The sequence below is a fragment of the Sabethes cyaneus genome, chromosome 2, assembly GCF_943734655.1.
Source record: "Sabethes cyaneus chromosome 2, idSabCyanKW18_F2, whole genome shotgun sequence".
In the NCBI taxonomy this organism is placed as follows: Eukaryota; Metazoa; Arthropoda; class Insecta; order Diptera; family Culicidae; genus Sabethes; species Sabethes cyaneus.
Window position 1 is genome coordinate 9,158,550 of NC_071354.1, and position 27,917 is coordinate 9,186,466.

General features: G+C 41.3%; 1 protein-coding gene across 1 annotated transcript; it reads right to left on the minus strand.

The window, feature by feature from the left end:
- Positions 1-95: 95 nt before the first annotated feature.
- Positions 96-27,917, minus strand: LOC128733649 (restin homolog). The gene is made up of 10 exons (XM_053827386.1): positions 25,774-27,917; positions 13,293-13,444; positions 11,326-11,873; positions 11,084-11,268; positions 10,785-11,022; positions 10,560-10,725; positions 10,357-10,500; positions 10,202-10,301; positions 1,505-1,648; positions 96-1,152 (listed from the first exon to the last, which is right to left on the minus strand). Exons 1-10 carry the CDS (start codon positions 27,915-27,917, stop codon positions 96-98), a joined length of 4,878 nt encoding a protein of 1,625 aa, XP_053683361.1.

Consider the following 27,917-nt stretch of genomic DNA (forward strand, 5'->3'; position numbering starts at 1 on the left):
ACAATTTTAATGTTTATTAGCAGCGATAAGAACACAATCATATCAACTGAATTGGAAACTAAAAAGCATGACTAACCCGGCCCGATTACTATCAACTACGTCGAAGAAGATCGTGGCCCCGGGGAGCTTACGACGACGGAATCGGAGAAGTCAGTCGAAACACCGGAGCCGGCAACGCCGGCAGCAGCAGCAGCAACTGCAGCCGCTTCCACCACGACATCCGGCACACGGATTACGATCATTTCCGGAATCTTTTGCCTAAACTGATCATCTTCAGCTGAAGATGATGGCGCGGAGTCACTAGGTTTTGTCACCTCCTCCTGGTTCTGGTCCTGGTCTTGCTCCAGCTGAGATTGAAGCTCAACAACGGTGCATATCGACACGTCGTCGGAGTCATCTGCCTCCGCTGTTGGATCTGCGGTGATAACAATGGTAGGAGTCGTTAGGGGAATTGGCTTTTCCGGTTCGGGCAGTTGATCGCTTTCTATCACGACCACCACTTCTGGCTGCCCGACAGGGTCCGAGTTTTGTTCTTCAGCAGCTTCGGACTGATTATTCTCTTCTAAAACCACGGATGGCGAATTGGGCGGGGTTTCAATTATCATCGGTTCGGTGGACTGAATCTCCGTAGTTTCGGTTAGAATCGCCGATTCCGGAAGGACGACTATCAGCTCTTCACCTTCGTTTTCAACCTCACCATCATTAGCGGTTTCTTCTTCTACCTCATCCTCCTCTTCTTCTTCTTTAATTAAGTCCGCTTCATTCTCTTCGTAGATCACATCGCATACAATCGGAACGGAAGTAGTAATCTGCGGAACTGGCTGAGGCTGCTGCTGCTGCATCACCTCCTTTTGGAGTTCCTGATCGTGTTCCAGCACCGCCGCCGGTATGTCCGACTGGTTGGTCTGGTTGTACTGTTTGCCTCCACGATGGTTTTTTGCCCTCCTCGGAGGTTGCGGGGGATTCAGCTGTTGAAAGCGCTTCTGCAGCTGGTGGAATTCCTCCTCCTGGAGTTGCATTTCACGCAGTCGCTCCGTAAGAAGCCGCAAATCCCGATCCTGCGACTCGATGACACTCTTCAGTTCCTCGATCTGCTGCAGGTCTTCCCGCCGAGGCTCACGGCGTTCGTATCGCATTCGCATTTCCTCGAAACTGTGAGAAGGTATGATTTAATTGATTTGTTTCACTAAGAAGTGGATGCTTCATAAGACTAGATTTCAAACGTGACATTCTACAGTGATATCCAATCTCGATCTTCCGGGACAAGGAAACCATCAAGAACGTCACATTCGAAAACGTCAAACATTGTTACGCAAAACTTCGGTGTTAGGCTCGGTGCGAATATTTACAAATGAGAAAACTATCAAGCATTAGTAACGATGGCAACCCCGCAGTGTATGCTGAATGCGTGAAATGAGCGAGCAATCTCTCTTCTACATAAGTAGGCGCGCAGCGGTCTAAGGAACTGCGAATGAACCAAACCAAAAATGCGGTAAATACTCACAGATTCGTTAGACATCGACATTTTTTGTGCAGGGTTTGGATTTCCTGGGCGTTCTTCATATCGCGCGTCTCCAGGCTGTTCACCTCGAACCGGTGCTCCTCCTGCAGGTCCTTCAGTTGCCGCTGATGGCCGACTTTGAGCTCTCTGCAAGCGCAGAACGACGGGAAGCCAGCGGAAGGCAGAAGGAGGGAGGGTAGGTGAGACACAACAATGATGAGCAAAGATAATGAGGCAGTTTGAATGGGTGAATGGATGGGTTGGAAATATGCGCGAGCCTGGTTTTATTTTCAGTTTTTTTTCGGAATAGTCAATTTCAAAATGCTTGCAAGTCTGTGTAGTTTTTAATGTATCAAGTATCACACGCGGCTGATAGAATCTGGTACAATTCAACTATATTTTTAAGTTTACTAAATGTGCTTGTAGTGTTACTGTGCAAAAATTTGGCTGTGAAGTATAATTGGCAGTTGCAAGCTAACTTTATAAAGCTCATATAGGTTTAATCACTCTGTTGCAATGCTGGTTTTACCATAAAATATAATAGAACTCGTCCTCGTGCCGGCAAATCAAATTGCAGTAGGAAAAGTGGCCAAAAATATCAATAATGTTTTGCTTCAAAATTGAGTTAAGGTTAATCATTGTCACATGTACTTGATCTTCTCGTTACCAATCCAATAAAAATCATTCAACATTCATCATTCATCATTCATCATTCATCATTCATCATTCATCATTCATCATTCATCATTCATCATTCATCATTCATCATTCATCATTCATCATTCATCATTCATCATTCATCATTCATCATTCATCATTCATCATTCATCATTCATCATTCATCATTCATCATTCATCATTCATCATTCATCATTCATCATTCATCATTCATCATTCATCATTCATCATTCATCATTCATCATTCATCATTCATCATTCATCATGCATCATTCATCATTCATCATTCATCATTCATCATTCATCATTCATCATTCATCATTCATCATTCATCATTCATCATTCATCATTCATCATTCATCATTCATCATTCATCATTCATCATTCATCATTCATCATTCATCATTCATCATTCATCATTCATCATTCATTATACATCATTCATCGTTTATCAATAAAAATCATCAATTAACAATCAAATTAGCCTTTTAGGAGTTAGATTGTTCGATTTTTTAACTTTCCTACTTTGTAATTTTTGTCTTTTTAACTTTGTGACTTGTTGAGACTTCAACGCTTTGATTTTTTGATTTGTTTTCTTGAAGTTTTGAAATTTTCGCTTTTAAGACTGTTTTACATTTGTCTTTTGACTTTTAACATTTTTAACTTTTTGAACATTTTAAAACTTTTTCACCGTCTAACTCTTTTACTGATTCACTTTTTGACTACTTGACTTTTTGAAGGTTTGATGTATTTGACGTTTGACGACCCTTTCGCCCTTTCAGACTTTTTGACATTTCGTCATTGCGACCTTTTTACTGTTTCACTTTTGAGTTTCCGACTTTGGCTTTTGATTATTCCGTTTTTACTTTTACCATTTTTACTTCTTTACTTCTTGACTATTTGACTTTTTACCTCTGGACTTCTGTCTTATAATTTTTGACATTAAATTATTGAAATTTGAGTTTAGACTTTGGATCTCGGACCTTGGACTTTGGACTTTGGATTTAGACTTTGGATTTTGGACTTTTGACTTTCAAATATGGACTTTTGACTTGGGACTTGGTTGATACTTGGGATTTGGAGCTTGGGACTTTTGACTTTGGATATTGGACCATGGACTTTAGACTTGAGACTTTCGGCTTTTAAGTATTGACTTTCGATTTTTGATTTCCGACTTTCAACTTTGGACTTTACACTTTAGACTGCAGACTTTAGATATTGGAATTAGAATTGAGCCTTTCGAAATTCAACTGCCGATTTTCAACTTTCAACATTCGACTTTCGCGTTTAGTCTTTAGACTTTAGACTTTTCACTTTCGATTTCCGACTTTCAACTTTCGCCTCTATACTTTAGACTTGGGCTTTAGACTTTGGATTTCAGAATGTGGACTTCGAATTTTGACTTGAATTTTGGATTTTAGACTTTGGACTGTGAAATTTAGACTTTATACTTTAAATTTTAGCCTTTAGACTTGACTTTCGACATTTAACTGCCGATTTTCAACTTTAAACTTGAGACTTTCCACGTTCAACTTTAGACTTTCCACTTTCAACTTTAGACTTCGCTATTAGTCTTTAGATTTTCTACTTTCAACTTTCGACTTTCCGCTTTCGACTCTTACTTTAGACTTGGACTTTGGACTTTGAATTTTGACTTTTGCATTTTGGACTTTGGCCTTTGGACAATGGACTTTGAACTTTGGACTTTGAATTTCAGACTTTGGACTTGGGGCTTTGGACTTTAGACTTACGATTTTAGACTTTAGACTTTCGACTTTTATCTGTTGACTTTCGACTTATGATTTTCGACTTGACTTTGGACTGTAGACGTTGGATTTACGAATTTAGATTTTAGACTTTAGACTTGAGACTTACGACATTGAACTGTCCAGTTTCAACTTTCTGCTCTCGACTTTCGACTTTTAACTATCGACTTTCGACTTTTGCCTGTCGACTTTCGACATTTGACTGTCGACTTCGACTTTCAACTGTCGACTTTCCCCTTTAGACTGTCGCTTTTAGTCCTTAGCTCTTTGGACTTTCCACTTTCGATTTCCGACTATCGACTTTCCACTTCCGGTCTATACTTTAGACTTGGACTTTGGCCTTTGGATTTCTGACTTTAGACTTTAAATTTGAAAGCTTGGGTTTTACACTTTGGCCTTTGGGATTTAGCCTTTGAACTTTGGACATTAGATTTTAGACTCAGATTTTAGATTTATGACTTCAGACTTTCAACTTTTAACTTTTCTTTTTCAACTGTCGACTTTCGACCTTTAACTGTGTTTGACTTTAAATTCGACTTTTGATTTTCAAATTTTGACTTTCACGTTTAGACTTTAGACTCTCAGATTTTAACTTTCGACTTTCGCTTTTAATCATTAGACTTTGGAATCTCTGGACTTTGAATTTTGACTTTTGAATTTTGGACTTTGGACTTTGGCCTTTGGACTTTTTGTCTTCGGACAATGGACTTTGAACTTAGGACTTTGGACTTTCAATTTCAGACTTTAGACTTTGGGCTTTGGACTTTAGACTTAAGATTTTAGACTTTGGACTTGAGACTCTTGACATTCAACTGTCGATTTTTAACTTTCTACTCTTGACTTTTGACTTTTGACTTTTGCCTGTCGCTCTTGACGTTTGACTGTCGACTTTCGCCTTTAGATTTTAGACTGTCGCTTTTAGCTTATAGCTCTATAGACTTTCCACTTTCGATTTCCGACTATCGACTTTCCACTTCCGCCTCTATACTTTGGACTTGGACTTTGGACTTTGAATTTTAAAGTTTCCGCTTTGAATTTTGGTCTTTGGGCTTCAGTCATTCGACTTTGGACATTAGGTTTTAGACTTTAGATTTGAGATTTATGACTTCTGACTTCCAAATTCATATTTTTATTTTCCACTTTCAACTTTCGACATTTGACTTTAATTGTGTTTGACTGTAACTTGGATTTTTTAGTGTCGACTTTCGACTTTCACCTTCAGACTTTCAGACTTTAGAGATTTTAACTTTCGACTTTGGTTTTTAAACCTAAGACTTTCGCCTTTAGTCTTTAGGCTTCAGATTTCAGACTTTAGACTTTCCACATTCAACTTTTGACTTTCGCTTGTAGTCTTTAGCCTTTAGACTTTTCACTTTCGACTTCCGACCTTCATTTTTCGACTTTCGTCTCTATACTTTAGACTTGGATTTTGAACTTTGCACTTTGGACTTTAAATTTTGACTTTTGAATTTTGGACTTTTGACTTAGGCCTTTGGACTTTTTGCCTTTGGACAATGGACTTTGAACTTTGGACTTTGAATTTCAGACTTTGGGCTTTGGACTTTAGACTTAAGATTTTAGACTTTTAGACTTTCAACTTTTGACTGTTAACATTCGACTTATGATTTCCTACTTGACTTTGGACTGTAGACGTTGGATTTACGACTTTAGATTTTAGACTTAAGACTTGATACTTTCGACTTTTACCTGTCGACTTTCGACTGTCGACATTTGACTGTCGACTTCGACTTTCAACTGTCGACATTTGATTGCCGACTTTGACTTTTAACTGTCGACTTTCGCCTTTAACCTGTCACTTTTAGCCTTTAGCTCTTTGGCCTTTCCACTTTCATTTTCCGACTATCGACTTTTTACTTTCGCCTCTATACTTTAGACTTGGACTTTGGACTTTAAATTTCAGACTTTGGACTTTAAATTTTGAATTTTGGGCTTTGAATTTTGGCCTTTGGAGTTTGGACATTAAATTTTAGACTTTAGATTTTTGATTTATGACTTTAGACATCCAAATTTCAGATTTTAATTTTCCACTTTCAAGTTTCGACTTTCGACATCTGCCTGTTGACTTTCGACTTTCGACATTTAACTGTCGACTTCGACTTTCAACTGTCCACTTTCGCCTTGAGACTTTAGACTGTCACTGTCGCGCCATTAGCTCTTTGCCTTTCCACTTTGACTTTCAAATTTCGACTTTCACCTTCAGCCTTTAGACCTTAGAGTTGAGACTTTCGACATTGAACCGTCGACTTTCAACTTTCTACTCTCGACTTTCGACTTCTACCTGCTGACTTTCGACTTTCGACATTTAACTGTCGACTTCGACTTTCAACTGTCCACTTTCGCCTTGAGACTTTAGATTATTACTGTCGCGCCTTTAACTCTTTGGACTTTCCACTTTCGATTTCCGACTATCGACTTTCCACTTTCGCCTGTATACTTTAGATTTGGAGTTTGGACATTGAATTTCAGACTCTGGACTTTGAATTTTGGGCTTAGGACTTTGAGCTTTAGCCTTTGGACTTCGGACATTAGACTTTAGATTTTAGATTTATGACTTTAGACTTTTAACTTTCAACTTTTAACTCCCGACTTTTGACTTTCCACTTTCAACTTTCGACTCCCCACTTTCGACCTTTAACTGTCGATTTTCACCATTGGACTTTCCATTTTCGCTTTCAGACTTAAACCTTTCAGCTTTCAATTGTCGACTTTGGCTGTTAGACCTTAGATTTTGGTCATCAGCCGTTAGGCACTTTAGATTTCAGACTTTAGACTTTAGACTTTGGACTTGGACTTCGGACTTTGGACTTTAGACTTTGGAGTTTGGACTTTCGATTTTCAACTGTAGATTCTCGATTTCAGATTTTTTGACTTTCGAATGCTGACTTTCGACTTCTGACTTTTGATGTTTGACTTTTGGTGTTAAATTTGATTTAAGATTATGGGCTTTGCACTTTCGACCTCGGATTTGGAACTTGGAACTTGAGACTTTGGCCTTGGGATTTGGGACTTTAGACTTGTGACTTTGGATTTGAGATTTAAGACATTGGACTTGGAACTGAAGACTTGGGTTTTGTGACTTCGGACTTTCGACCACGGATTTTGGTCTTGAGGCTTAAGACTTGGACTTGGAACTTGTGACTAGACTTGTGACTTGGGATTTAGGACTTTGGACTTTGGATTTGGGAGTTGAAGCTTAAGACTAAGGACTTGGGAATTGGGACCTTGGGCTTTGCAAATTGGACATTGGACTTTGGATTTGGGGTTTAAGACTTTGGACTTGTAACTAGCGACTTTTGACTTTGGATTTTGGACTTTAGACTTCAGATTTAAGACTTAGGACTTGAGACTTGGGCCTTGGAACTTGCAACTTGGGACTTCGCCTTTAGCTTTAAGCTTTGCATTCTTGATTTCTAATTTTTGGTTATTAATTTGGTTTTCATTTTTTATCTTGGTATCTGATTGGTGATTTTAGATGTTTAACATTTGGTTTTTTAGGTTTCGTTCGATTATCGATTTTTGATTTTTAGTGTTCGACTTGTGATTTCTGATGTTTGTGATGTGTTTTGATTTTTGGTTTTTGATTTTCAATTTTTGAGTCTTGGATTTTGATTTTTTCTTTTTTATTTTCGATTTTTAGTTTTTGAGTTTTAATTTTCGATTTTTGATTTACGATTTGTGACTTTTTCGGTTTTATTTCTAATGCTGGATTCTTGATTTATGAGCTTTGATTTGGCATTTTTATGTTTCAATTTTGGTTTGTGGAATTAATTACCGTTTGATTTTTAATTGATTTTAAATTTTTGATTCTGGAATTCAGATCTTCAGCTTTTTGTTTCATTTTTCGTTTATCGTTTTTCAAATTTCGTTTTCAATTTTTCATTTTTCATTTTTCATTTTTCATTTTTCATTTTTCATTTTTCATTTTTCATTTTTCATTTTTCATTTTTCATTTTTCATTTTTCATTTTTCATTTTTCATTTTTCATTTTTCATTTTTCATTTTTCATTTTTCATTTTTCATTTTTCATTTTTCATTTTTCATTTTTCATTTTTCATTTTTCAATTTTCATTTTTCATTTTTCATTTTTCATTTTTCATTTTTCATTTTTCATTTTTCATTTTTCATTTTTCATTTTTCATTTTTCATTTTTCATTTTTCATTTTTCATTTTTCATTTTTCATTTTCAATTTTTCATTTTTCATTTTTCATTTTTCATTTTTCATTTTTCATTTTTCATTTTTCATTTTTCATTTTTCATTTTTCATTTTTCATTTTTCATTTTTCATTTTTCATTTTTCATTTTTCATTTTTCATTTTTCATTTTTCATTTTTCATTTTTCATTTTTCATTTTTCATTTTTCATTTTTCATTTTTCATTTTTCATTTTTCATTTTTCATTTTTCATTTGTCATTTTTCATTTTTCATTTTTCATTTTTCATTTTTCATTTTTCATTTTTCATTTTTCATTTTTCATTTTTCATTTTTCATTTTTCATTTTTCATTTTTCATTTTTCATTTTTCATTTTTCATTTTTCATTTTTCATTTTTCATTTTTCATTTTTCATTTTTCATTTTTCATTTTTCATTTTTCATTTTTCATTTTTCATTTTTTATTTTTCATTTTTCATTTTTTATTTTTCATTTTTCATTTTTCATTTTTCATTTTTCATTTTTCATTTTTCATTTTTCATTTTTCATTTTTCATTTTTCATTTTTCATTTTTCATTTTTCATTTTTCATTTTTCATTTTTCATTTTTCATTTTTCATTTTTCATTTTTCATTTTTCATTTTTCATTTTTCATTTTTCATTTTTCATTTTTCATTTTTCATTTTTCATTTTTCATTTTTTATTTCTCATTCCACATTTTTCAATTTTTATTTTTCATTGGAAATGTTTATTTATCGTTTGATATATTTTATTTCGAGTTTGACATTTTTAATTTTTCGCACGACATTTTCATTTTCAGGTGACATTTTTCGTTTTTCATTTGACATTTTCCGTTTTTTCATTGAATATTAAAGACTAACCGACACGATTGAAACGAATTCTTGTGTGTATTGACATATAACTACAAATTTTACTGACTTTGTTGTACAAAGCCTAAACTATACGGGAAGTATACGGGAAGAGTATATTTAATATTTCAAATGCTGTCAAAATCTGGACATAATGGTCAAACCACTATCGATCAAAATTGACACAACTTCCAATCACAATAGCAATAAACAAAATCAAATACTTTTGAGACTTAATCTCTCATTTCATTAAAGCTGTCTTCGTTTCGCAAAATCGTCAAAATCGACAGAAAACAAACAAACAAACGTCTAACGTCGAATGCCCAACCGTAGCTGGGCGTAGACAACGAGTGTCAGCGTTAGCAGAAACGTCAGCACGGCCAGCGAACCGGAATGTGTCTGCTGGAAGACTACCAACGCCGGAAACAGAGGATATGCTGCGCGGATGAGATCCACCAGCAGCTGAACCAAATTGACCAACGGTCCCGCGGGAGCCGCCGTACTTGCTTTGTTAGTGTTATTAGTGATCATGTGGTTACTTCTGTAATGTACGTTTAAATTTCCACTGTTTTGTATGCAGCAGCAACAGCAGCATTCCATTCGACCGTTTAGTTTTCAATGACAAGTCAACCGTCAAAGTTATTTGCGTCAATAGACAATAAAACGCGAAATTTTGGCGATAAATTAGAGGAATGACAGTAGCGGAATGAGAACGAATGAGTTGAAATGAACAGAAAGAGAGAAAAAAAGAAAAAAAGAATGCTATTACCAAAAAAAAACGAGAATGAAACGCTCAAGGTTAGGACAACATTGAAATCAAACAAATCGTTAATCTTTCTATACATGATGTCAAGGCGAGTCACGTGTTTCATTCCGCTCTGTCATCTACGGATCCATTCCGTTGGATGTTTTCCTATTCTCAGTGTAATCTGGCCAATTCATGCACGATAGACTGGCTTGGTGCATCTACTTTTGCATGCATGCATGCATACAAAACCAATGGAAGGTGAATGAATGATTTTTTTATTTGATTTACGATCGATGTAGATTAGCCATCAGAGCAGGGTTAGGTGAAAAGTTAGGCTCTTTATGCCCTAAACAGCTCTCCAGCTCTAGCTTGAAAGGCTTGGAAGGAGCGCACAGAAGGGGGGCAAGCTACAGACAGTTTGGGGGAAAACGAAATGACGGGTGATCCGATCCGGGGAGCGGAAACTCACCTGATTTTATTTTCAGCCTCGTCCATTCGTGTTCGGTGTCGTGATTCCATCTGCTGGAGGGCCTCCTCCTTGTCGCTGACGAGCTGTTTCCATTGTTTTTCTACAAATATCGATCGTAACCGTTGGTTAAATATGTGGAATGGAAAATTTCCTACCTAATTCTCTCTTGTGGGAAATCTTCAACAGTTCGGTTGTGTCCGAAAGTTCCCGTGCAAATTCCTCTTGCACCTGCTGTATCCTAAGGCTAAAGTGCTGCTCCATTTCCTGCTTTTCCCGCTCGTATTGTTCCTTCAGATTCTCTACAAAGTGAAAGTATCATTTTAAAGCCTCCACTGAAGCAGTTAGAAGTGATACCAACCAATAATTTCATCTCGTTTACCAACTTCCCTGGCAAGGACCGCCTCATGCTCGCGTTCCGCTCGCTCTACAAACATTCGGGACTGCACTAGCCTTGCGTCTGCTTCCGTTTGGGCATCCTCCATCGCTTGTTTTTGCCTTATTAGTTTGGCTTTCAGCGTGTCGATCTGTTGAAATTGGTAAAACAATAAATAAACCTGGAAATCAATGACAAACGTAGTCTTACTTCCTCTTTCAGCTGCTTTTCCCGCATGTTAAACTTGTGCGAGAGTGCCTCCGTCTCTTGCAGTGCTTCCCGTTTGATTTTCTCAATCGCTGATAACCGTTCTTCGATGTGCATCTGCTCCAGCTCGATCTTAAGCCGGTTCATCTCGTGCAACAGCCGATCCTCCCATTGCATGGCAATTTCCCCACGGGCAATTTCGATACGATTGAGCGCTTCGCGCTCTTTTTCACACAATTGACTTTGAAATTAAGGAAAAAACTTGTAGATTAGAAGGAAGGACCCAATAAACCTCTACTTACTATTCACACCGACTTTTGATCTGTTGAACTTTAACGATTTCGGCTTCGAGCTTATTGTTCGCTACTTCCAGCTCGGATTTCAGATGATCCAGCTGACGTGTCATGGCAGTTAGAGCTTGCTGTTGATCGTAGGTAAGTCCTCGCAGCTGGGCAACCTCAGTCTCATACGATCGGAGGTGTTTAGCCTACAAATTAATTCGAAATTAGGCTTCCAATAACTTAGAAAACGCGCTTTCAAGTACCTCCTGCAAATGTTTCCTCGATTCCTGCTCCAACTTGACGGCATTATCCAAGGCAACCTTTCGCTCCCGTTCGGCAGACTCCAGCTTTTCCTTGCAGTGTTTCTGCATCGATCGAATCTTCCACTCACAGTCCTCCATCAGATGCTCTTCCCGGTCCGAATGTACCGTACGCAGCCGCTCGAAGTCATTTTTCCACTTGGCATCCACCTGGTGGCGCTCCTTCAGTGCCGCCTCCAGTGCTTCCTTGATGATCTTTTGCTCCTCGGCGCGCTCTTCCAGTAGTTTGTTTCGCTCCTGCTGGAGCTTTTCGGCGTCCGCTTTAGCATCCAGCAACTGGCGGTTCAAATCGTGCGCCAGCTGGCGCACTTCTTTCAATTTTTCGTTTACCTCTAATAATTCTATCTCTAAATTCTGATACTTAAGATTTAACTCATCCTCCTTGTCGGAGAATTTCAGTCTTAATGCGTCCATATTGGCATTCTGCGTTCGCAGCCGTACCTGAATGCTTTCGCATTCCCTGCACGCTGCATCCAGTTCGGCTTGGAGACCTGCACGGGAAACGAACAGTTTGGTTAGTAGATTGTTTTACGTAAATTTCAGTAAAAATACCAGGACCGGTCTTAGTGGAACTTTGATTTCCCATTTCGGTTGCAAGCAACCATCGAAATGTCACTCTGAAATCACAAACTACAAGTTTGGCACAGTCTACTAAGCTCATCTGGTTTTTCATTTCCCTAGAGTGACTTATTTGGACGTCTGATGAAAGTGAAAACGTCAGCGCTGGCTGCTTTGACCGTTTAGATGTCAACGAATTTGGCATCAAAAAACGGTACGGTCATTACACTAGAGCCAGCGGAAAGTGAAAACAGTTTGCTTCCCATGTGGAACGAACAAAGGAAGTAATCGATCTGCTTTGTTTGTACACCTCTGATGAGGTACGTCCCTATAAGCTGTGGACTTTCACCTGGACCAGTCTACATGGCAAACTTGCTACCAATAACTTACTTTTTAAACATATCTAATCTCATTGAATTTTGAAAGCTGTTTTTATTCTGAACAAAAATAATTCCTCGCCTCTGATACTGCGTAGTTCGATTATCGATCGCGCCAATAAAACAACGTGGCTTGTCGCTTTCTTCCGCCAAAAAGTATTTTAAGACACGCGGAACTATCACAAGCAAAATATTGTTTTTGTCCGGACTCAACGATAGATACACTTGGGACGTGCTGAGAAATTCTTTGTGCACCTTGCAACGTGTTTCTCATTTACAAGTCTAAAAATAACCAAAAGTCGTAGAAGACAATTGACGACCGGCAGACGACAATTGTCTTCTACGTACCTTCATCCATCAAAGAAAAGCCCCTGCTTGTAAATAGGCGAGCAACAAAACATTCCACATTAAACACAGAAAAAATCTCAGACATGATTTTTTACACTGCATTTTGGTCGAACTGCAATGATTTAGTAAAACTGACTTTTGCGAAGCATGCTAATTTTATAAAATCTATTACAGAAATAAAACCGACGCGCAATGCCGCGCTTCCCTGTACCACCGCCGCCACCCATCCGGGTCAGACTTTTGATCCCGCACACCCAACCAACCATGCATCTCGTTCAAAGCGGTCGCGTTAATTGTTTTTCTTCCGCCGGCAGGCGGGTTGTTTGGTGACTTCCCACTACCTACACCTACCTACCAGCCAGCCATTTAATTCGAACAACTGCGTATTATTTAATTGCCCCGTACAAGTTTATGTCAACCAAAGTTGTGAAATCATTCGTCGCAGTGTCCTCCGGGTGCCAAAAAAAAATAATCGCAAGTCATTAACCTCACAAGAAAAAGCCGTGTTTACTTTAATATCGTGCGTGATTATTTTTTGACGCTACGGGAAATCAAAACTCCCACCCCACAAACACACAGAGTAGGCACTGCATTCGATCAAATTAACCGTGCCGTGACGTTACTCACGTTCAACGTTGCATTCCTTCAACGAAATTTCCCGTTGCGCCTCGTCCAGCTGTAACTGCAGCTCGTACACCTTCGTCTGCGCCTCACTTGACCGCTTCTCGGCATCCTCGAGTTTGGCGCTGTAGCGCGATTCCTGATTCACCAGCTCTTTCCTGAAAAAAAAGACGCGTGGGAAATAGGTGCAACCATTAGTTTATAGTTTGAAGCAGTTGGAAACAGAAATTATGGTGTATCGCTTGAAATCACGAAGGTGGAGTTAATGAAGTTGATGAGGATATTTTATAAGTAGGATAAAATTATGATAGCCATTCTGAAAAATATCCCTTTTATTTTTTACTCCATAATTCGGAAGTAAGTAAAATAAGAAAGATAAGTAAAACCTATCAGTAGAAATTTGAAAGACATAATTTTTTAAAAAGATGCAGACTGATAAAAATGTATTATCAAATGGCCCAAAAGTGCAAAAAAAAAACATTTGTGCAGAAAAACAAAGCATTGACCACCATTCGATTCTAAGAAATTTTGAGGTACAAAAGTACAAAGTAGAAAAGTCTGCATGGGGTCTTTCCAGAGAATACTTTGAAATCTGGGGAGAACTGAGTAAAACGATTCTTTTGAATTCATTAAATTAAGCAAAACTGAATGCTTAATTCTTTCCAATTTTATCTGCAATCTTCGTTAGGAGAATAGAACGATCAACATGCTCAAACGTCGCCTCGAAATTTTCCATTCGTTCAGTGTAACAGAATTGAATGCTCGTCGTCGTCAACTTATAGCCGGGGTGGCACGTACTGCTTGAAGTAGTCGTCACCATTCTATCCGATCTTGGGCCAGTCTACGAGCTCAACCACGACCTCTTCGTAGCAGAATGTTCCTCTGAGCACCGTTTCGAAGGATAAATTAAGTAGCAAACGGGGCCATCGTCGGGCTACAACGAGTTTTCAGTCAAGTGTCAGCTGGGTTCGACTTTCACCTAACTCGTAGGACTATTCGGTGAACCTTTTAAACATTTTCAGTACTAGTTAGACTAAATTATCATTAGGACAGCAATATGTCTGTTGGTATTGTTATGTAGTGTATGTCAGGGTTCACGTACAATTGCGTTAAGCTACTTCCTGTAAATTGTCACTCAAGCAGTGGTACCAACTATTCTATTACTTATAAGTCACAGCGCTGATGCGCTCGGTCTCTTTTCGTTCCTGACCATTAGTTTGTTAATTTGTATATAATAATTAGAAATAAATGTTCTTGTAAGTATTGTTTTGCATTATCAGTTCAAAACAGGTATAAAATAAATAAATAAATAACCTGATCGCTGTCGTCCGGCATCCTTATGAGGTGTCTGGCCCACCGTAGCCTACCTTAAACTGCTACGAACAATCAAGGAAATTCGACTCGGAACATTGGGCATGGATAAAGGATAAATGAGGACATGGAATAGATGCTTGGCGCCTGTCACACACGACATAGCATTCTACGCTTACGCCGCACACGCAGGTGTAAAAGAAACAGCCACCGGTGCTGTGTGCAGACATTCTGCTACCCACACACTCGCGCACGCACATCCTCATATCGTCTTCCTGCTTAGCTTACTCCCGAGTGAAAAGACACGTGTGGAATAGGCTGCCCGTGAGGCTGGTGGCGCACTGGGATACATTTTTTTATTATTATTATTTAGTCTTCGATTTAAGTTTGTCGTACAGACATTTCATATCTTAAAAGTCTTAATCTAAACACTGACTTAGTTATATTGTAATCATACATATCACAAGTTTCGGTAAATGTTCGGCATCAGGTTTTGCATTACTTTTTCTTCTTCTTCATCATCTTCGCCCTCGATTCTACACACGGGCGGGAGTACGAGCCGTCTTGAGTAATCGGTATCAGCAAATCGGGCTGCAACGACAAACGACGAGCGACGACTGTGGCTGTTAGCTAAGCACACAGTCGCAAAAATTCGTTGCAGTGCATGTAGAAATAAAAGCGCGAGTTTGAAAGGGACGTCGGCGTGTTCGTTAGAATGCAGAACCGAGAAGGTATGGAGGATACACAGCAGCAAAGCTTAATTTTACCAGAGCGATAGAGCGACCAACGAGCTGGGAGCGGGCTTCGTAGTGACCGGTAAAATCGGCAGGATCGCATAATAGACTGGAAAGCGATCAACGAGAGGATGTGCATGTTGAGAACAAGTCGCTTCTTCAACTACACCATCATAAATGTGCATTGTCCACAATAAGGTAGGACCGATGACGAGAAGAAAGCATTCTACGTGTAGTTGTTACGACAGGCACGACAGCTGCTCACCACGGGACATCAAGATCGTCTTCGGGGATATGAACGCCCAGATCCCAGAGACCTGGCGATCAGGAGCGCTTTTTTCCCCGCAAAGATATCCACAAAGCCATCTGTAGATAACTTGATCAACGAACCTTGATCCAAATCGTAGCAGGACGTGTGCGCTCAAAGCTATCGATGGTTTATACTTCGCGACAAAGACGTCCTCCTCGGTTAAACATTCGGCAATTAGACAACCCGCGAGTTTATTTGTTTATTTGTTTATTTGTTTATTTGTTACCAATCAACAGACCCAGATGGTCCTAATGATGCTTAAGCATACTTAAAATATTTACTTTAATTCTAGAACGTGGAATGTGGTAGTCGAATCTAGAAGAAACTCTATTAAAGGTTCGCTGCAGACCGATGACAGCACCGTGGGTTCCGTAATTAGTACGTCGAACAGGCAACCTGAAGAAGGCACTATCGCGAAGAGCTCGAGAGCGGACGTTGATATTTAATTCGCCGAGAAACGAAGGGCAATCGATGTGATTGGTTAGCAGATCAACAATCAGCATAGCACGGAAAAGCGCTCGCCTCACTTGCAATGAGTCAAGTCCTATAAGCTGTGCACGACTTTCGTAACTTGGTAGCTGGTGTGGATTATTCCAGGGTAACTACCGAAGAGCATATCGAACAAATCTTCGTTGGACAGCTTCAATCCTGTGTACTCCGTTGAGGTAATGAGGGTTCCAAATTACCGAACAATATTCTAGAACTGAACGAACGAGTGAACAGTAGAGAGATTTCAGGCAGTAAATGTCCGTTAAATGTCCTAGACACTCTCATTATGAATCCCAAGTAACGAGATGATTTCCCGATTACATATGAAATATGCTGCTGGAACGAGCACGCCTAGATCTTTGACGCAGTTAGTCCTTCCAATGCTAGTACCTGAAAGCTTGTAGTCGAGAGAGATGGGTTCTTTTTTTCTTGAGAATGTAATCGCGACACATTTACTCGGATTAACATATCAATGGTCCTAGGTGGCTGCCTTGGGGAATTCCAGATGGAGCAGAAAATTCATCAGAATAATTATCACCAATTTTCACTGCAAGCCGACGGCCAGTGAGATACGGTTGCAACCAACTGATAACTCTGATGCCGAATCCTATCTTTTCCAGTTTGGCTATGGCAATCTCGCGGTTAATGCTATCGAATGCTGCTGTTAGGTCAAAATGAACTACATCAGTTTGCTCAGAATGAGCTCCAGCGCCCATTATATATCATTGAGGAAGGTAGTTCAGACTCATTCCTTTGATTATTTACAAACTTCCAGAATGTAGGGCCGATAGCATAATTGGCTCATACGTCGATATTTATGGTTTAGTCTCACATAATCATCCCTCAACATCACCAAAAGCTACGCGCGCGTACTGGATGAAGTTCTGCCTTCCCCTGTGGAGATGGAGATCTTCGACCATCGAAGACGGTTGGAGTATGGCACGCTCGGCCGCCAACGGGGTCGCAACCGCGGTGCTTGGTGAGGTAATCTCGAGGGCACGAAATGATTAGTTTGACGAGCAATGCCGCCAACAAGTGATAAAGAAAAAAAAGAGCTTGGAAAAACTATCGAAGCATATCAACGAGAGAGAATTTGGCCAAGGATCGACCAGCGAGGAAGGAGTTGACCACGATTCTGAGGAGGAAAAAGTGCTAGAAGGAAGACAGAGATCATAAGGAGCTGGAACAATTATTCCGGGCTAATGACAGCGCGAGGTGGTCGACAGGTGGAAGCAGTATTTCGATGAGCAATGGAAGTTAACCTCGTAGTGCCTACAAACGAAAACAGCGTGCCGGTTCCCGATCTCGAGGAGATCCGGAGAGAAATTCGTCAGCTGAAGAATAATAGAGCCGCCGGAAAGGACCGACTCCCGGCAGAGATCTACAAAAATGGCCAAGAACCGCTAGCTACGGCACTTCATTGAATAATTTCAAAGATTTGGGAGGATGAGGTGTAGTGTGTCCCATTTACAAAAAGGGCAACCGGCTAGATTGCTGTAACAGTAACTTGAGACAGTAACTTTGCTTACGACAGACATACGTACACTTGCCGTATTTGAACAAAAGGTGTTGCGGACTATTTTTGGCGGGGTATAAGCGCATAGCGGAAAGTGGCGGAGGTGTAAGAATCACGAGTTACAGGCATTGCTTGGAGAGATTTCCATCGTACACCTGGCGAAGGTTGGGAGACTACGGTGGGCCGAGCGCGTCGCAAGGATGCCGGACGACTGTGCAGTAAAATCCGTTCCCTTCAAGAACCCCACCAGGAATAGAGGGGCCCAACGTGATAGAAAGCTCGACCAGGTTCAAGCCGACTTGCGTGTGTAGAGACCCTCAACGAATCTGTGACAAGTAGCCCAGGACCAAGTACAGTGGAGAGGAATTCTTGATATGGCAAGAGCCACCCCGGCTCTCGGCTGGTAGAAGCAGGCATGGGTAAAACACCGAACCGAGCTTACACGTGGGCACCATTGCTCAAAACCACTCAACAAACTTAATTTCGTTTTGCACGCCGTTCCCGTACATGCAAACAAACACGGAGTGTAAGAAGCATTACACCGGTGGCGTTAGGTTTAAAAAATGTTTAGTCTGTTTTCAATGGGCTCGGGTAACACACGGTTTCCGAGTGTTACCGATATCGGAATCCACCGTAGGCGAGTACTTTCAAACTTGCAAAAACACGCATGGAGGCGCTTCATACTTATTCCAATTGGCCGTGTGAGTGAAAGAAATAGAAAAGCAAAAAGACACGAGTTCACGCTGGTCGTCCAGCCAGCGTTGCCAACCTTCCAGATTTGTCTGGATTTTCCAGACTTTTTGATGCCTAATCAGACAAAAAAAGACGTTTTCCAAACATTGTCTTCCATTGGAGCAAATGGCAGCCAGACTTTTCCAGACACTTTTATTCTCGTTTTCCAGATTTTCGTAAAAACCGGTTGGTAACGCTGCGTCCAGCATATATCCGAGAAACTTTTACGAAGTAGAAATACACGCCATCCCGAGTGTTTCCGAAGTGTTAAAACCCGGTGTGCAAAAAACAACACTGAAAAGGCTAGCGGTTGCTTTTTCACAGCGTACGGGTTGTTTTATCAGGCACGGCAACAGCGTACCGTCTCAAATAAACTTCGTGGTAGTTTTCAAATGCGGCACGCAGTTTGGTTCAGTTTTTAGACATGCCTGGGTAGAAGTAAGTATTTGCTGAGCAACGTGTACTAGCAACCAAAGAAAGATTGGATTATCCCGTCTAAGTCTTGGTCCTGGGCTGGTCGTAAAGTAGTTCAAGGTAGGCTTTCAAGCAGCTACCCTCCGTGCTAGAGGCAACTCAAAACGGCATCCGATTTTTATAACAGAAACGACTGACCATCGCTCTCGTGCCAGCATAAGAGTTTAAATATGAGTTGGACATTTCCCAATATGTACAGAGTTCTGGAAGACAATCGGTATGTACAAAGTAAATTACAGTCAGTAGAACGAAGAGAATATTTGATATTGTCATATACGAATTGGTTTGTCCTGAAAAGAGCGGTTTTGGCAATTGATGTGGCGTTTAGAAAATTAAACTTTCTTTTTGGTTTACTTTGGCAACTTCAATGATCGACAATACACCACTTCAATGGTAGCGCCGGACAGAGGTTTGTTCAATTCTTCATCGTTGGCTAATAATTACAAATGACGCAGAATAGAGTTAAAAAATGAAATGGATTTCGACGATATAATTTGTTCGAATAAAATAGTAGAATGGCGCCAGATGAAAAACTGCTAAGAAATCTGGCAAAACTCAGAAGAACACAAAAAGAATAAGAAACGTTATTTTTGAACGCCTAGCTGGTTGTTCGACGATCATTTCTCTGTTGCCTGGAGGTCGTCACCAAGTGCATAAGCTTCAAGTACATGTTGCAAATTAAAGTTATGATAATCAAACAATCGGTCCTTTTCAGGACCAACGCATCATGATTGAAAACTTGAATGTTCTTTTATTGTAAATTCGGTCGGAAGCCTGCAAGAGGGATTTGCTTGCAAACGGCAAGCAAGTCGGTGAAAAATTATGTCAGTAATTCCGAGCGGTATCAGTGCGTTGTTAACCGTTGTGCTCGGTCAAGAGAAAAATTTCGCCGCATTCCCTATTCTCGCCAAATGTTTGAAGTGTTACGAATAATAATTAGCTCGGCAACCATTAGCTGAGGTCGGCATGTCGTGCAGTGTAGTGGGCGGCTGTTAGTGAAGTCCCGCTGCGTAAAACCCTTTTTACCGTATAAAAAACTCCATGCGAGAGCCAGCATGAACAGAGCGAGGATCATCCTTGCATCATTCAACGGTTCCGTGCTCAGCCAAGTAGCCAACGCACATCCGGGGAAAGTTTAACAATGTAAATCGATCAGATAAGCAGCCCCTGGGGTTAAGCTTCAAACACGCCTCTTTGTTTTCTGAGATTTCTAAAGCAGTTTTTATGCTCAAAACATTAACGAAAATTTAACATTATGTTCTGACAGATACAAGGAAGACAATGATAAATTTTCGTGAACATAGCTCTTGTTTTGAGCATAAAAACTGCTTTAGAAATCTCAGAAAACAAAGACGCGTGTTTGAAGCTTAAGCTGGTAAATTTGCTTGCTCAAATAGTCGTTCACTAAAAATAATTTTCACGTCTAAATTACGGGACATATTTTCCATCCAACTTTTCCCGTACTATTTACGTAAATTCAACGTAGTTTTCAATAGTATGCGTGCATTTACGTGCAAATCAAATAGATTGTATTGTATTTTCCAATAATACTCAACTGAAAGTCACATAATTCCCTGTAGAGAACTTTACGCGATTTTTCACGTAGAAAGATACACGTCCTTTCAGCGTAAGTCAAACTTTTACTTACTGGTTTGTCCACAGAATATGTATCCCAAGATTGCATCACCCCACAGGAAGGCAAGAACTAGGTAGAGAATATTGCGGTGCGGTCAACCGCTGGCCTATGCTCGTCGTTTCAGAAGCCGAAGCATAGTTCAGGGTTCAGCTGCTTGACGAGTACGCAATGACCTCCATTGATTCCTTTGTTATCATCGCTTCATAAGAAAGCAAGCGCGTATTGCGGGGCATATACAGTGAAGGCGAATTTCAGCGCTTTCGTAATCGCAGAAAAGAATGCTAAATTCCAATCAAACGTCCCAGAACTGCACAAGAACGACGGAGAAAGTTCATGCAAAGGCTAGCCGGACGGTTAAGCGTTTCAAATTCAATCAGTCCTTTTCAGAGCTATCAAAATTTGTCATAGAAGAGTTCAATTGAAAATTACAAATCGAAGAGTAGGGCAATGTAGTTAGCGTCGAGCCACTGGCATGGTCGGGCCACCACGATTTTTTCGGTTTCAATAACTCGCGATATTGCCTCCCACTTGGCCTCTAATAAGCCAGTCGTCATATGTTCGAATCTCGGCTAGGAGAGGCTGTTAGAGTCAGTAGGATCGTAGCAACTGGCTCTGCAATCGTCCTGTACTCTAACGGCTGGCTGCGAAGTCTGTCGCCATTACCACTGGCATGCACTCTTAAAAAACTGATATAGAACAAAAAATAATTCCTCAAGGTGTAATTCGGAAATCGGAGTTGTTCTTTTCATTGCCGGTATTTTTGAATAAAAAAGTAAATCCAGTTCATGTCCAATTGAAGTCCATTATGTCGAACCACGATTCCAATTCCATATACAATTTTATTCCATATACAAATCTTAATCCAACTTTAGGTATTTTTTTGTATGCCAGAGGACACTGGGTTCAAAAATGCCACTGTGACAGTCACGAAGATTGTCTTTTGTAGCTGGCCCCGATTGCTGTACAGTACACAGTTTACGGATTGCTCATACCCATTGATGAAGTTGAGCTGGGTTGTAAAACTCCAATTAGGTATTACATGGTTAATAAAACCTACTACCTTCTTGGGATGAAGTTTGCATACTGAGTATGGAGGAAATAGGCAGCTTCCGAAGAAGCTGAACCTGGAAGACGCAAGAGCTCCACAGGAGCAGAGCAAGTGCGCTGAACTTTCTAGTTCTAAAGTGCAAAAGCGGCAAATGTCGGTTAAGATCTTGCCAATTCTCTTTAAATAGTAAAGAGTGGGACAATGTCCCGTGAGGAGTCCCGTGATTATGCGCAGTTCCCAACGCGTTAAGGTGCATAGTTTATTAACTACTGCAGAGTCTGGGTAGATAAACTGTTCAGCTTGTCTACAGTCCTGCGCTTTATACCAACTGGATGCTATTTCTAGCTTTTTCCAGGTCAGTAATTCGCTTTTGACAGCGGATATGAAGGTGCCCAGAAACGGTTCAGGGCCAATGAACTGATGAGCAGATCCTTGTCACGCTAGGCAGTCGGCAAGCTCATTGCCCTCGATTCCGCAGTGTCCAGGCACCCAGAATAATGAAACTTTGTTCTGGCGGGAGAGCTTCCTCAAGGTTGTGCTGCACTCCCAAACTAATTTGGATGCACATTTGGTGGACTTGAGAGCCAGTAGTGCAGGCTGTCCGTAAAGATTGCGATCTTAGCATACCTATACTTTCGTTTTAGACATATCTTGGCGCAGATGTATATTGCATATACTTCCGCTTGGAACACGCTGGGCCTTTTGCCCAGTGGAATAGCTTCCTTTATTCCGGGTCCGTAGACTACAGAACCTTTGCAAGTCTCAATTTTTGAACCATCTGTTGAGAAGCAGATGGTACCAGATGGAAGAACAGGCCCTGAACAGGGGTGACCAATTTGATCCCCCTCAAATATGTTACGACACCTCTGCAACCTTAGTGCACCGAGTTCGGCTTCCTTCTTCACATGAAGATGTAAAGGTAGCAAGCATAACACATTGCCTCCATGGCTGCAGTTGGTGTAGTGCGCTTGGCGCTGGTCACTGACAAACATGCCAGGCGTTGAACTTTGTTTAGCTTGGTCTGCGCTGTCACCTCGTTTACCTTTGGCCACCATACAAGAGCGGCATAAGTTAGCCTAGGCCGTGCAATAGTAGTGTATGACCAAAGGGCTAGTTGAGGTTTCAGTCCCCAGGTTTTGCCAAACAGTGAACCGCATGCCCAGATGGCTGTTGTTGCTTTCTTGACAGCATAGTCTAGGTGAGCGGTCCAGTTCAGTTTATGATCCAGAATAATACCCAGATGTTTAACTTCATTGCTGAAGCTTAGTCTGATTCCATTCAGTGTAGGGGGAGTAAGAGTATGTCTCCTCCGCCTAGTAAATGATATCACGACTGTTTGACTGTTACCACGTCGTCGGCGTACGCAATGACCTCATAGCCATGCTGTGACAGCTTTTGCAAGAGAGCGTCGACCACCAGTGACCAAAGCAAGGGTGGGAGCACTCCTCCTTGAGGGCATCCTTTGATCGCTGATATTGTGATCGACGTATCTCCCAATGAGGCTGTGATTTCCCTGCTTGCCAGCATTGTTTGAATCCAGCTCATTGTCGGCTGATCAGTTCCTTTATTAAAGAGAGCCGTGTTAATTGAGGCGAAAGACGTGTTATCGAAAGCACCTTCAATGTCAAGAAAAGCACAAAGTGCCGTCTCTTGGTATTGAAGCGACTTCTCAATCAGCGTCACTAGGCAGTGAAATGCGGTTTCCATAGATTTACCGCATTGGTAAGCATGTTGATTGCCTTGTAAAGGAGATTTCTTCAGAAACCCGTTACGGACGTGATTATCCGTGATTTTTTCCATCAACTTGAGAAGCGTTGATGTCAGACTAATTGGTCTAAAAGCTTTTGGCATAGTTTTATCTTTCAGCTTGCCTTAGGTATGAACACCACCCTGACCTTCCGCCAGCTTGCCGGAACATGTCCCAACGTAAAAAGCTGGCACGAAATAGGTTGATGAGCTCGGGCATTATAATCTCGTCCGCTTTTTGTAAGAAGATGGGAAGTATACCACCCGGACCCAGAGACTTCATTAGTTCAAAGGAGCTGAGTGCCCAATTGATTGAAGCCTCCGTAAACAGTCGGCGCGTAAGCAGAACCGAGTCGCTAGACACATTGCGCGACGACTCAACTTGCTGTTGCGCGCCGACGCGACGTCGCTTCCAGTAGACACTGTCGAACCAGGGAAATGCGTGTTCATAAGAATCTCAAACGTTTTCCTAGTAGTAACAGTTTTTTCAATTGCCCTAGGCCATTATTATGGTCCTTGGCTAACGCTTTTTGGAGTCGCGTCGCCACAGGTAGAGTCTGGATACTTTCGCAAAGCTTGACTCTGGACTTTCTTTCGGCTTTGCGAAGCACTGCGTTGTATTTGGTGAGAGATGCCCTGTATGCCTTCCGATTAGACGTGATCTTAGCCCTGTTGAATAAACGCCTAGCCTCCCGACGAAGGTTGCTGAGCGATTCATTCCACCAGGGCACGTCACGGCGACTGTCCGCGTGATTAACGGACAGTTTGCAGTATAAGCATCAATAATCCTACTTTGTAGGTCATTGGCTGCAGCGTCCAGCTCAGCTGGTGTGCGTATATTAATGTGACAGGAATTCCGAGAGTTTCCCAGATGTTCTCTGAATGAACTCCAGTTGGTTTTCTTCGGATTTCTGTATTGTTCTCTCCTGAGAAAGTTTGCCTCAATACCAAAAACGATATGCCTGTAATCTGATAAACTTGGTTCGTCAGAGACCAAGAGATGCCAGTTTTTGACCTTCTCAGCTATAGAAGTGCTGCACAGAGTCAGGTCTAGGACCTCATCTCTGATAGCATTACCAAAAGTGGGGACATTCCCTATATAGCATACATTGACATTGACAACTTTAGGTAGAACCAAATAGATACAAATTTGAATCCACTTTCATGCAACATTTCAAGTCCACTTTAAACTTCAATGTCAAGTCCTATTTTAAGTCTATTTTAAAGAACAGTCCAATTTCATGTCCTATTTTAAGTTCACTTTTGAATCCAATTTCAAGTTGAATATGAGTCCAATCTCGATTCCAATTTCATGCCCCATTTTATGTTCAATTTCAAGTCAAATCAATTCCAATTTCATCTCTAATTTTAAATCCAATTTAATCCGACTTCATGTCCTAATTTAAGTCATTACCGATTTCAAGTCCAATTTCAATAATGGAATATGCAAAATAGCTTATACGTCATATAGGTAACTTTGAGCAACTGATCAGTTGAGTTTTGTTCATCTACAAACTGTATTGCTAATTTACATTACAAAGATAAAGAAGTATATTAAATGTTTGTCATAAATTCAAAATGTAGTTACGTAATACGAGTTTTCCGTAGAAAACTAAATTGTTATTCAATAAAAAAAATTGTTGCTTTAAAAAAAGAACACCGGCGAAGCTAGACAGCTCGTCAGCCAAATGTTAAGCTGCCGCAGAATCGAGCAGGACTATAAGATGCATTTTTGTAACGCTTCGCTCGCTTGGCTTTGCCAAGTTCCTGCCGGTCGCTTCACACCTCATTCTGGTATGCATTATTCGGCGAAACTTGTTTTGCACTATTTTCGATCATTTAAACTACCGCTAATAACAATAATTTGTACGCTAAAAGTGCACTGCAGCGAACGGTAGCAAGTCAGTGCCAGTTCGCCGTTGCGTTGAATTGAAGCGTCGGTCGGAATCAATTGCACTGCACTCGGTGCGATCATCCGATCGCAGACAGTATGTCGCAGTTGTTGGGCAGCAAAACCGCAGCAGGATGTCGGTGGTGATGTGACAACCGTTTGAATTAAATAGAGGGTGAAATCGAACGATTATAGCAACCAAATGGTATGAAAAGGTTTTCGTTTGTCACGTGGAACAAATTAAAATATCCGCATGCGTTGGAAAACTGGGAAAATAAACCACCCGCAGGGTGGTCAAGTGAATGCTTTTCTAGTGTCAATGATAAAAAAGCGGTTTCGCACGTTGCCGTTCACTGACCAGACCAGAAGGAAGGACGTTGATGGACACGTTAAGATAAATGAGCCCGTCTGTGCGGGTGAACACCAGCCAGTGAGACTACCGGACTCGACAATACAATGAAGTCAGGCATAAAAATAAAACGTCATCGTCATTGTCCGACCGCGTGCGCGGTTTTCGCGAATACAATGGTCATAAAACAATTTCTGAAATGAGATGTACAATTTTATACGAAAGAAAAAAAAACAAGGGATAATATTTACATTTCACTGTTGATCTTATCAACTGTGTTGAACGGCTGCTTGGCGGTCTTCTCGATGCTGGTCGGCTGCACCACGTCCGGTAGGCTGATCAGATCTTCTACGATCAGCTCGGCACTGATGCCGTTTTCCATGATGACGGGCGTCGCCTCCTTGCTGTCGGGCTCGATCAACGTAAACTGTGCTTCCGGTGCTTCCTTTTCTTCCTTGTGGAAGCCATTGTGGCTGCCACCGTTAATGGGTTCACTGTTGTCATATTTGAAATCGATTAGCTTGGCTTTGGCAATGATTGTCGCGGGAACACTAACTGAAATGCCACTTCTATCACTGTTAAATGCATGTTGTTCACTACCTACACTGAGCACAACGTTTACACCGTTGATGAGGTTGTTATTCACAAGCGAACCGGGTGGAGATGATGCTGCATGCATGTGCTCATCATTATTTTTCGCAACTGGTTCATAAATCAACGGATCTAAATTTAACGCGTTTTCGCTGGCGAAAACTTTGCGTGAATCGCGCTCAGGAGATGGGTTTCCATCTACAACTAATTGATCACTAAACACTACTCGTTTCTTTGGATTAATTTTTGATTCGCCGGTAAAGTCTTTTGGGACGGCAACCGAATCAAACGGAGACGAGGTTTTATCATCCACGGAGGTTGTAATTGGAGATGGGGTCGATACGGATTCGGTGGTCTCATAGAAGACATCTCGATCGTCGCTGGAATCGTCCCGAAAAACATCGTTCTTGGGCGGTAGCACCAGCTGGGACAAAACCGCAGTAGGCTGATGATGTTGCGTTGGGGTAATTGATCGTCGGCTGCTGCGGTTCGCCGAATCACTTGTCTTACTTGGCTGCTGGCCCATTTCCTTGTTGGATGTTACGTCTTTGCTAGTTACAAGTTCACTACTGGTGGGCGATTGGCGCAGATCATCTTTAATGCCAGCGGCACCGGTACCAGAACTAGAACGAAGATCTTCCCCTACAGGACACTGTGATGATACTGATGAGCTGCTATTGATGCAGCTTAATAACTCACTAACGACGGAACCGGCACCATTACAAACACCGACGGGTGGCGATGGGTTTGTAGTTTGCGTTAACGGCAACTGTGACGTCGCCGTCGGCGGCGCAGTCGCAGTAGGCTTGCCTGTCAATATATTCGCACCATCAACACGGCTGTCAGATGAGGGCTTGTTAGTGTCCGAGCACAACACGATACTATTTTTATCCTCGCGATCCGCAACGTTTTCACCATTGACGTCACCGACCATGAGACAGGGCCGTTGCTTCGAAGTTGCATCTTCGCCAGCGGTTGTCACCTTCGTTCGAGCTTCGTTCGGAATAATTTTATTGTCCTTGGAAGATGGGGTTGGATTAACATTTTCCGGGCGAATCACAAACAACTTGCCACCATCCACTTTATCGAACTTTCCCGAACTTTCTTCGGTCTTTTTCAACAGCAAGTTACTCTCTTTATTTGTGGTTTGTTTCTGACCTGACTGTTTCTGACCTTGCTGCTGTTGATTTGAATTTTTACCACCTTGCTGTTGCTGCTGCTGCTGCTGCTGTTGCTGATAGCGTCGTTTGTTTCTTCCCTTCGCCATATCACATTCGATCAGGTTCGCACTTTGATTGTAACTAGTCGATCGCTCAAATGTCGAATCGTTCCGTTCCCCCCGTGCTTCAAGTGGCAGAAAATGTTCGCGCCGTGGCTGCACGCACTCATCGATCACGGTTTCGTCTACCTCCTCCTCGCCGTCGACGAACTCGATCGCATTGTCGCCGTCCTGCAAACCGAACGAGCAACCGTTCTCGTGGATTATATCACTCGGACTGATGAAACCGCTGCTGGCCACGGCAGTCGGCGATGAATGTTGCTTATTTTTAATACTTCCACCCTCTTCGCCACTTCCGTTCGGCGCACCGGTTCGGTCCACCTTACAACGGCTGGCCACATCTCCGCCCTGAACGTGCTGCACCGTCGACGACCGCACGACGACGGGCCGCTGCGTCTCCAAGGTATTCGCCACGCACGCGCCTGGCACTGCCTGCTGCGATGCATCCCCGTGGCCGTGTGACGGCTGCAGTTGCAGTTTTTGTTTTGATTTTTGCGACTTTGAACGTTTGAAAAAGTTAAACAT